Source organism: Populus trichocarpa, chromosome 8, assembly GCF_000002775.5.
Source record: "Populus trichocarpa isolate Nisqually-1 chromosome 8, P.trichocarpa_v4.1, whole genome shotgun sequence".
Lineage (NCBI taxonomy): Eukaryota > Viridiplantae > Streptophyta > Magnoliopsida > Malpighiales > Salicaceae > Populus > Populus trichocarpa.
The window spans coordinates 265,777-277,630 of record NC_037292.2 but is presented as its reverse complement, the minus strand read 5'-3'; the positions used below and the strand labels follow the sequence as shown (position 1 = coordinate 277,630).

The 11,854-nt window shown below is 32.9% G+C and overlaps 1 protein-coding gene and 1 long non-coding RNA gene across 6 annotated transcripts; one reads left to right on the top strand and one right to left on the bottom strand.

Moving 5' to 3' along the window:
* The first annotated feature begins 3,511 nt into the window (after window positions 1-3,511).
* On the top strand, window positions 3,512-6,238 carry LOC7497780 (uncharacterized). Of its 5 annotated transcripts, none has more exons than XR_008059979.1 (5): window positions 3,512-3,993; window positions 4,729-4,858; window positions 4,960-5,140; window positions 5,877-6,064; window positions 6,159-6,238. XR_008059979.1 is itself a non-coding variant. In XM_002311868.4 (3 exons), exons 1-2 carry the CDS (start codon window positions 3,597-3,599, stop codon window positions 4,827-4,829), a joined length of 498 nt encoding a protein of 165 aa, XP_002311904.1. In that variant the 5' UTR covers window positions 3,512-3,596; the 3' UTR covers window positions 4,830-4,858; window positions 4,960-5,195. The 5 variants fall into 5 exon arrangements, 1 of the variants encoding a protein (XP_002311904.1); XR_002983517.2 differs by having other exon boundaries at window positions 5,840-6,064; XR_002983516.2 differs by having other exon boundaries at window positions 5,877-6,238.
* Window positions 5,829-10,832, bottom strand: LOC127905686 (uncharacterized). Its single transcript, XR_008059980.1, has 2 exons — window positions 8,308-10,832; window positions 5,829-6,681 (listed from the first exon to the last, which is right to left on the bottom strand). It is a non-coding gene; the product is annotated as an uncharacterized LOC127905686 (long non-coding RNA).
* Between the last annotated feature and the right edge of the window lie 1,022 nt (window positions 10,833-11,854).

The following is an 11,854-nucleotide window of genomic DNA, read 5'->3' as shown; positions in this document are numbered from 1 at the left end:
TTTATTTATAAAAATATATTAAAATTATATTTTTGTATTTTTTAAAAATTATTTTTGATATCAGCACATCAAAATAATCTAAAAATACTAAAAAATATTAATTTAAAATAAATAAAAAATAAAAAAAAATTAAATTTTTTCAGAAATGTTTTTAAAACGTAAAAACAAAACTTAACATATTGCTAATATTTTTTTCAAGTGAAAACTAAAAAATATAGGAATCATAAGAGGCTTGATTTAGTATAATTTGGTTAACTTTATAGAACCAAGAGCAATTCATATAACTCATAAAAATACAGTATGACTAAAAAAAATTAAAATAATATCTTTTTTAATATTAAGATAGTTATGTATTAAATTGATTTTTGTTAATTTGAGTTCAATGTCAAATCCGCAACTTAGATTATAAAACTATGATAACTTCATGAAAAACAACTCAAAATAAATTATAAAACTTAATTCTCAATCAATATAGTGTTAATGATGAAATTAAAAAAATACATAAAAAACGATTCGAGTTAACATGTCAAATCTGCAATCCAAATTATAAAACCGAGATAATCTCATTGAAAGTAAAACGAAACAAAATACAAATTTTAATTTTCATTCAACCTAATATTGAATTATGGGATAAAAAAGAAATCAATTAAAAAAATAACATAAAAAAGTATCCGAGTTAATCCGTCGAATTTATGATCTCGGGTCATCATACCGAGATAACCTCATGAATTATTTTTTTTAAAAAAATGATCTAATTTAACTCATGTTAATTTATCAAATTCATGATTTTAGTTATGAGACTAATATAACCTTATATAGAGCAAATTAAAATAAATTACAAAATTCAATTCTCAATCGCTCCCATCATATCCAATGTTAAGCAATGAAATTTATAAAAAAAAATTAATTAAAAAAATAACACTAAAAACAAGTCAAGCCAACCCAAGTTAACTCGTCAAGTACTATCCCCCGACATAAGGTTGAAACAGCCCAGTAAAAAGCAAATTAAAACAAACCTTGAAGTCTAATTCTTAATCAAATATAATATTAAATGATAAAATTAAGAAAAAAATAAATAAATAAAACCTAAATAATTGGGTTAACCGGCTAAACCAGTGACTTGAATCACGAGACAAGAACAACCCAGTAAAACACAAATTCAATATTGAAGGACTCGTGATTTGAGTGATTAGATCGAGAAAATCTCTTAGAAATATAATAAAAAAATAACATGGTTAAACTAGGGTTAAATAAACAAAAACCCGTGATCTTGATTGTGAGACCAAAATACTCCTGTAGAAAGCAAATCAAAACAACCTGAGTTAATTTATTAAAAATTATTCCCGTGTTATAAAGCTAAAATAACATAGAAAGTAAAAAAAAAAATTTTAAATTTTAATTTTTAATCAACCTAATATTAAAGAATAAAATGAAAAGAAAAGGTAAATGAATAAGACAAAAAACTCAAACCGGGTTAAAGACTAGCAATCTATGGCATGAAAGTGTAATAACACAACGAGGAAAAAAATATAATATTAAAAATGAAGAAAAAGAAAGTAAAATACTATTTCAATAAACAGAGTTTGGTGAAGAGTAAAACCTCCTCCTTCCTTTAGATTATAACCAATTAATGTAATGTTATCCATAAAGAAGCAACGAATTTCCGGGGGAGGAACAGCAAGAAGGAAGTTTCTATCCATTTGTTGGTGGGCTAGTCGAACTTCAAGCCCACTAACTAGAGCCCACGAAGGCTAGTTGTTTGGATGGGCCGATCAAAAGAAAACCCCACCTCTTGGATCAAGCCACTCTCACCCCCCAAGGCCCAAACCCAGGGCAAGTTAATTAGACCCTTAAATTATCACAACGGATTTCTCATGACCATCTATAATTCCCATGAATTCACTGGAACAACGCATGTGAGATTTGCATATATTATATATATATTTTTAATAGATATTATACATATAGTTCGTTCATGATCTTGGCTGGGATCATGGTTTTAGAGCGAGCGAAGAGGTTGTAAGAAAATGAAAGAAGCTGTGGCGAAGAGTGTTTTTTTAAATTTCTTTTTTTAAAGATCACAGACAAGGTTTGTAATCTCTCTCTCTCTCTCTCTAAAAAAAAATATAAAATTAACACATAAAAATCTCAAGTCATACAAAAAAAAAAAAACACTAAACCCTTCTTTTAGAAGCCACCGTATTCTAAAAGAAAAAAAAATTTAATCATTTAATAGGTAGTTCAATGGTAAATAATTAAAAGCTTAGAATTAAAAAAATCACTCTTTATATATTTTTAAGTTTAAGTGCTGTAATTATTAATTATTAATATAATGACCACTAATGATTGTTAATTTAGAAGTTTGTTAATTAGTCGAGTGGAAGCCGCTGCAAGATATACCTATGATTTCTTGTTTTTTAGAGGAATAAGGAGCAAAAGCCGCCTTCAAAGTTCAAATTGTAGAGTGGACTTGTTGCGATTACAATGTTATCACCTTGTCCTAGCGTGGAAGATATTACAAGGTGCGTGCTAGCTAGCTAGCTATGACTAATTAATAAATTTGTGGTGATCCTACCTACACATGCCTAAATTTGCACCTACAATCAATAATTAATCTTAATTAAAAAAAAAGTTGCGAGTAAAAAAAAAAAACACGAATCTAAGTGTGGATAATATGTCTAAAATCCAGAAAAAGTTTTTATCTTTATGAGTGAATATCGAGGACAATAAACTATTATCATTTTAATCTCAAAGTTACACTATCTCTCTTTCAAAAGAATTATTTTATATGCTAATCATATAAATCTAATTAATTAATTAATTAATTAATAGTGGTGATGGATGTCGCAATTATTGTTATTTGTCATGAGAAATCATAGTCTGATTTCTGATTAATGGTCATATTAAAAACGTTAACTATAACCAGTCTATTTTTTTAATTTTTATAATAATAACATCCAGTCCGCTAATTATGACAAAGAAAACGGGCGAATCTGTAATTCTTTAATAAGTAAGAGACCAAGAATCTTATTAGCGTGTGAATAATTAAATACACCAAAGCTTTGAGGATAACTGAAACTCAGTATAGGGACAACTACATTTCAGCCCTTATTTCACTTTCACCCCCTAGTTTCAAATGCTTCAATACTATCCCTATTGTTAAATAAAGTTTTGATTTTACCCTTTATCACCATAACTAAAAAATAAACCTTTTTCCGTTCAAATATTTATTTCGTTTTTTATTCTAAATTCCATATATATATATATATTAATATCCCACATAAAAATTAAAAGTCTTAAAAAAATTAAAAATCGCAAAAACATATTCAATAGTCGAGGGCAACATTGGAACATTCAAGAAACTGCCTCAAAAGGGTCGTGAAGAGTTTAAGCCAGAAGGATACAGGCGACACAGCTATTAAAATAAAGGATCAAAATGAACAATAACATGTCACTATCAGAGAAAATACCGACCAAGCATCTCCACCTCTCTATATATCTCCGGGTCCTTCTGTCTCTCTCTTCTTTTCAATATCCACAACCAAAATCTTTCCTTAGTAATCTCCCTGTATCTGTATCACCGAAAACATCCTTTGATGGCTCGCTCTCTTTCTGTTTCTCTAACAAAAACATATTGCTTAACATCACCAACGAGATTCTCTTCTCGTTTGCTTACCCTTAGAGCACAATCAAACATTCCTAACAGCAACAGTCCATCAGAAACTGATGATTCCTCTTCTGCCTCTTCGTCAACCGACCCCTTGCTTAGAAAGCTAGAAGATGCAATCCATCGGATCATTGTGCGGCGTGCTGCACCTGATTGGCTACCTTTCTTGCCCGGATCTTCTTACTGGGTCCCATCTCCTAGATCTACATCTGGCTCTCTTGGGATTGCTCATCTCGTTGAGAAATTGGCTAATCCTTTGTCCGATGAGGAGTCCCTTTCCACCACTACTGTTAGAGGATGGCCCTCCTCTGATTACTTTGTTAAAGGTACTTTCTTTGTCTGGTTGTTTCTTTTTTTAACCGTCTGATTGCTTTTTTTGTATATAAGATTTTGTAATGTGGGTTTTTTTCCCTTCAAAATCACTGATCGATCAATTGGTTGTGGATAATTTGGTTATGAGTGTATTGCAAAATTGAGTCTTTTTTTGTGTTAAAATGACTGTATTGTTGTTTGGTGTTACTTACTGGAGATGGTTAGTACTGTAGCTTTATTTTGGATCTGAAAGAATGTGATTTATTTCGATTGTTGATGTTTTTTGGGAAATGGTTGCTTTGAAAACTGCCTGCTAGTGCGTTTTATTTTGGATGATTGGTCTTTCCTTGCAAAAATACTTGCTCTGCTAAGTTATAGAGGACATGCACAGGAAGAAAGTCTGGTATTTTGAGTGTTTCACTTAGAAATTTGAGATTTTTGGAGTGAGGAGTGATGGTGTTCTATCTTCAATTGATGTTATCAATTTATACTGTCTTCAAAATGAGCCTCTTTGCTTGCACTTTTTTTGCATATATTGAGGAAGCTATATAAACAATTGAAAACAAATGAATTGTGTTATCTTTGAATCATCTGATGTAGCCAATTTGGTTTTATGTTGTTCGAGGCATTTCTCACAGTAAACTGTAAAACTGACGTGTTTGATTGCTATCTTACAAGTTTCTGAAGAACATTAATTTCTGTTTATGTGCTACATTGCTGATTACACTCTTGTTTTTCTTCAATTATAGGTGCACCTGCACATATGATGGAGTTAAAGTTGACTTCAAAGGAAGTAGAGTCAGATACTACTTCAAGTAATGTGTCTCACTCTGAGGATGAGGAAGGGTAGATCAAGATTCTTACAAAATTAGCTTCTGGGTAAGGTTTACTTATTTGTTGACAAACCAGCCTTTTCACAAACTAGTATAGGAATTTTTTAATCTCTTTTCTTTTATTGACTGCTTATTTGTTGTGTGCAGGCTCATCCAAGCATGTAAATTTTGTGTAGAATCAAGAAAAAGTGAAACAAGTCAAACACCAACTGAATCACAATTTGATCAAACTGGAGCTTTTCAGATGCGACTTGGTGTGGTAGCAAATGTGTTGTTTGTGATGCCCTTTCTAGCTTGCTGGCTATGGTGTTTTTTATTTTTAGTTCAGGTGCATGCTTTTGTACATATGTTTGAAGCTAATAAAATGGCTATTTTAATCTCTCTATCTCTCTCTTTCTATATATATATATATATAAATTTACTGTATTACTGGCTAATGTTTGCAATTTGCTGCTAATATTGATTTCTTTTATTTATTACTTGTACATGGACACTAACTAGAAAGAAGTACGAGCAGTGTCATCAAGCTACCCAACAGCTAGCATTCACTTAACCACCCCCCCCCCCCCCCCCTCCATTCCCCACCATGCCAATCTCACTCGGTATCTGATTGTTTTACTTATGCATCATGTTTTGTGGATATCTCTTTACTTCGTGGTCCTGGCGATTCTTGGTGTTTCTGCTGTCTAAGACTGCTTGGTATACTAGTACTGTGGTTTCTCAATCTAATTCTCATGCTTCATGAGGTCTTTGTAGTTGCTTCCAACCCCTATGTGCTGTTAGAGGTGCTAGAGCTGCTGTCATTCAGCCCCCATCTTGTTTCATCACTTAAACTTCAAAAGTTTTATATCATTATTTTCTGGAAGTGCTAATTTGGATGCTTTTTGATATTTGATTCAAGAAGAATGTGATTCAGATCCTGTGAGTGCTTGTTTATTGGATATGGATATGGTTATAGATCTTTGTTGTTTTGCTTCCTGTGATGATACTTCCATTTGCAACATTTTTTCACATGATTTAATCTCAGTGTCTCATGTGCCATATGGTCTGGTCTGCTGCTGCAGCTCATTTTTCCTCTCAGTGCTATGTTTTTCGGTGCATTGAAGGTCCTGTGTTCTGTGATGGTTGGATGCCTTAAAGGTTCTCTGTGCAGATTGCATTTGTTCTTTTCAGCATCATGTCTTCTGCAAGCTTAGATGCAGATTTGCTGATGATTCTTGCTCGAGTTGTTTTTAGCTGTCTTCGTCTTCGGGTTGGTGATTTGCAGTACCCAAATCTGGTTTAGTTTGGGTTTTTGTTTCATCTCTTTGTTTTAATCACCCGGTTTCTGCTGTATTTTGCTGCAGATCAGTCGTGCATGTTGGCCATCTCTGTTGACTGTTGCTTCAGCTTATCTTTCTTTCTTTATTTGAGCTGCGCTTTTTTATCTTGTTCTATTAACATTTTCATGCCATGAATTCTATACCTCTACTCAACAATGAAGTAAAGGAGTAGCTCGTTATACATGACTAAGCTATAATACTAAGACTACATCAGAAGCTCCCCAAAAGAGAGACTGAAACAAGGGCATTCTTGGCTAGGCTATGCGCGCCACCCATTTACATCCTTTAGGAGCATAAGAAAAACAAGCTGATACAATTTTTTTGCCAAATGGAATGGGATCTGTAAGATGAGCAAATGGATTGTGTTTAGTCATTCCTCCGTTTTATATGCTGCCCATCAACTTTTTCAACAACAACATCAATCCGATATGTACACCAACTGTTGGTGCTGGTGCTGGAGCTGGAGCTAATTTTATTTCTTCATGGCATAGTGGCACCACTAGCCCTTTAACCCGTGCTATGCAGCGGGTTTTTAATTATAGTTTTTCTAGGAAGACATAAACATGGCAGATAATAAAATTATTTCCTGTAATAGCAAATGGTTTCAGAAATTGAATAAAGATGGCAATTTCAATCAATAGATAACAATAGAACAAAGTAAAAATGAAAAGCATCCACTTAAATTTCAATTAAGTCGCTGAAAATAATCTTAAACGTACGAAAAAGTTGATTCAAAACATTGAGCAAAGGAGATTTCTGAGCATAGCAAAATCCTTCCTTCATATTCAAACAAAAGTAATAGCCCTTCAACATACATTTCATAATATTTTAATAACAAAATAGATGAAGTGGAGATGAGCAAACAGGTTTGCAAGCCCCGACAACAAAGCAAGTAACTTTCTTCTTTGGGCTTGCAGAATTCTTGTCACATTGGTTGCATGTTAGTCTCCCAGCATTGAGTGTGGAAAAGTTAAAGGGAGATATTAATGGAAGATAAAAGAGAATGACTATCAATAATTACTAAAAAACATTGCGGACGAAAGGAACACCGATATGTGCATCAAAGAAATGAAAGTGATCAGTGGAACATAAAGCATGTCTGGACTTTGGATATATTCAGGGGATGCATGTTTGTAAATATTTGTGTTAACAGGTAAGAACAAAATTTGCTTGAGAAATATCATGCAATGAAGCACACATATTGTTACTGCCCTGCTGAACCAGAGTTGTGTTCATGTCAATATAATGAATGAAAATGGAAAAAACATGTGTTTTTTCGAGTGTTAGTGGGTAGCTGACATCATGATTTGTTGCAAGAACATTACAAAAATGAAAAACAAAGAGTAGAAATACAGCAATAAAATCTAATTGGATTATAAATGATGGTGCGGCAGGAAATGATGGTGAAGAGAGCCAGTGGCGTAGTCAGAGTCAAATTAATTAATAAATACTATATTATGTAGATATATATTAAAAATCAATTCAAAATAAATATACTAACTCATAAAGCAAAATTAATTTAAAAATACTTTTAAAATAAGAAAACTTACATTATAATTACTCTTTTAAATTTTTATAATAACAAAATTCAGTTCAGTTTCATAATAATTGTAAATCTTCCATATAAAATTTATAATAAAATACACATCAATTCATCAAAACTCATTTTACACCCCATTACCATGTAGCATGCTGTACATAATGCATGGATATGGATCAGGATTGATAGTTTAAATTTATCATGATAAATCATTTTTTAAAACAAAAAATAGTTTTTTTTTTTTAAGAAAAAACCAACCTTCAATTTTGCAAATATCAATCTTTACTCACTGACAACAATTGAAATGTTTGCTTGTTCATCTCGTGAAAAAATTTAATTCCATATTGTAATCAATTCAATTGAAAATGATATAACCTTTAATTTATTCAAAACAATCAAATTAATACCTATTATTCAAAAACAATTCAAAATAATCAAAAAAATATTAAGGGGGCAATTGCCCCCTTAATCTCCTATGTGGCTCCGCCACTGAAGAGAGCCAATAATGGCTAGGTTGCCCATTGTTTAATGACAAAGAAGTATGCATTAGATACAAAATAGATAAAAAAAAAAAATAACATGAATGACAAATGTTGAGGAAAAAAAGGTGAGGAATGTGTTAAAGGGTGAAACCTTTGAAGTAGATGAAACTGCCAGGCGAGTATTTTTTTGCAGGTGGCTCAGCTGGAGTGTTGCTTTCAATGGAAGCATGAGTTTGTGATTGAATGATCTCGGTGGTGAGTGATCCTGCTTGCACCATATTGCTGTCAACAGGATAAGATTGTTAATTTAATGACTTATCACATGTGCAGGATCCAATTTAAATGAAATGTCAAAGATGTTAGAGTGAGAAGTCTCTATGCTGAAGGGAGCAAAAGACAAGATAGGTCATAGAAAGTTCTGTACCAATGGTTATAAGCATGCAGCTAAATTAAAAGGTCTAAATTGAAGAATGCGATTAAATGTTTAAATGAGTCATATATGTCTTGAATTAAATTTTAGGAAAGGCAACAGATTTAAAAAGGCATTATTTTGAGGAGTCGCAAAATTATAATTCAAAATACAAAGGTATGTGAAAAGCATGAAATGTATTTCAAAAGCCTTCTATTTCATAAAATTCACCTTCATATCTAGTTTTTGTTGACCCTTGTATTGCATCACCCTGTAATTATTTTATTTCTATGTTGGAATGAATTGAGCAAGACGATGAGATGTCAAAAAGTAGTAATGCAAGAGACGACAATGCAATGAATTGATTGCATGAGGTCACATAATATATTTATTAACTATGGAATTAGATAATATAACAGATTTAGAAATAAAAGTAATACATTTTTTTCTCAAATAATACAGTGGAATATTGCTTGTATGATATAGAATTATAAACTAAATTTCATACTAAAACTAAGAGTCAAGTTGGAACACTCATCAATAAGTGAAAAATTATAAAGGAAATGTGTTATCAGTGCTTGTTTAAAATGTAGGGCCTAAGCAAATTAAAGTCGCAGCATTTAATTTTACAGCAAATTATAATAAGCAAAACATAGTGTCTAAAATTAACAAAAAATAATTAAAGCTTATAAAATTTGCAAGGCAAAATAAAAATATTATGAATAGTTTAACAGTTTAACTTATGAAAAAGCAACGAACTTGTTGATCTACAAAGAGGCAATTAAAGCTGCTGTTTATGCCATTTTGTTTAGGAATCCAAACGCGACACACTCTTGCTCGGATCAATTGGTAAATAACATATTTCTTAATGTTTTTCACAGGAACGACCATTAATTCTAGAACTTTTAATTGTGTCAGTTATGAGGCCTCGGTTACCTAATTGTTTCCTGTTAACTAATTGTCTTGTGAGAGGAGAAGTTGATTCTAGAATCCAAACCTGCATAAAGCTCAGATCTTGAAATGAATTTTAGTTAAAAGTCTGAATTCTCAGGTTGATAGATTATCTGGTGCATTAATGGTGAAATAAAATGACTTCTCTTAAGGAGCAGCCGGCAAAAAACAGTTGAAAGAAAAAATCAAAAGATTAAAATGAAACTACAATTAGAGGAAAAACAGGGACAATGAGGAGCACCAAGCAAGAACTGTGACAGAGCACCAAAAGAGAAAAGCTTCAGTTCCAGCCAACAGATAGCTAACCAGCTCCTTCGTGGAACGACGCACAGAACTTCAGCCTGCACGTTCAATGAAAGAAACTCGAAACAGTGAAACGACGCTAAAAAACATCAAGAAAGGACACAACAACAGAACCAAAAAAACCGAAATAGTGGAGGTTATGATGAAAAAAAAAAAAAAGCTCATCAAGAACAATGACTATCATAAAAGGGAAAAAAAATCAAACACCAAACCACCAGACCTCAGAGAAGAAAACCACCCTAAAAAACAAAGAAGAGAAGCAAGAAACTCCCTAAGAAAAAAAAATGATGTGAAGGAGCAGGAATCCCAAGGAAAAAGCATGGCAGCCAAATAAAAAAACAATTAAACAGGACGGGACGAAACTAGAACAGCGTGAAAGATAGATCTCGTCACAGTAAAAAAGCCAAAAAAGCATAATAAAAAAAGCGAAACACTTAAGTTAAAGCCCCAAAAATTTTCGTCCAGATGAAACAAAGGTCTAATCCAACCCGGAAACCAGCAGCTTCTCCAATGCTGTCCTATAGACAAAACCCTGCCAGGTGAACATAATGTTCAATGCACAATCATGCTTATGGGTCCACTTCTTTGAAAATCAGACATGACCAAGCCACAAACATCACTGGCACCAAAACCCATCATTGACTTGCGTAGAAGTTCAAGCGACCCAGCCGCTGGAAACACCATAAACAAACAGCTCAACAAACAACCCATGCGCGCAAACAACCCAAATCAAGCCTTTGATTATGGAACAAAAACCCCTGAGGCGCGCCACACAGTGAGAGAAAGACAGAGCCAACCGATCTCTGATCATGACACAACAAACCCCTGAGGCGCGCCACGCAGCGAGACAAAGCCAGAACAAATTAGAACGTGACAAAGACAAAATGAGGCAAGAACCCGTGTGAAAGAGATAAAGGCTGAATCACTGTTGAAGTCCACAGTAATTAGAGTGTTTAGTGCACAGTGAATAAACAGTAAAGGATTCTCAATAGGAAATATCTACAAAGTTACATTTGTTTTTGGATTTTAAAATTGTAATTAATTTTTTTTTGTTTTTTTTTAAATTAATATTTTTTAATTATTGGTATCAAAAATTATTTTTTTAAAATAAAAAATATTATTATAATACATTTTTAAATAAAAAACATTTTAAAAAATAATACCAACTACACTTCTATCAACTACGTGTATTACTATACTCGGCAGCATTGTTGGCCTGTTCCGGACAACCTCTGCTCTTGCCTATTCCAGGCTTGCTGTATAAACTTAACGCAAGTTTATGCAACACATAAGTAAATTTATATAGCAATTCTCAAAGGGAACAAGACCCGTACTTGTTGATGGTTAAAAAAAACTACTGGAGAGGAAAAGGTGAAGAAGCCTTCTTAAAAAGTGCAACTTTCACTAATTAGATGGCAGAAATTTAGAATTATCAGATTTCTGGACTTCTCCATTCCTCTGTGAATATATTGGATGTAAACCTTTGGAAAATGTAGCTTTGTTCTGAACATGGGAGGCAGATGAATATTCCTAATATTCTATCTCCTTAACCCATCAAATCCATCTGGATCGTTTATGAAAGCACGATGGATTCCATTAATATCATTGATTACCAGGGGAAAAAATTGTCCACCGAGAAAGAAAACTGCTATACTTGAAAACAGCAGGTGAGCTTGTGATGCTCTTAACGGATAGCACCATTAATTCTAAGAGGTCATAAAAAGGAACTCTAATGCAACTGTAAATGTAATTAACTCCATCTTTAATTAATTTTTTGACTGAAGATTAGCGACAGTTTCCTAAAATCTCTACCTTGGTTTTGGTCCGCACTCATTGCTTTCCCGTATAAATGGTCCACGCCCTCTTTTGCTGTCAGTCTGTCACCAACCTGCAGCAAGCATTGATTCCAGCTGCAATACATAGAAGGAAAGGGGCTAGTTAAATTTGGTAATAATGAAGGGAAGCAGGGCTCTATTTGTATCATCCTTGTTGCTAATAGCGGCATCGGGCATTGTGTTGGCTTGTTCCAGCCCAG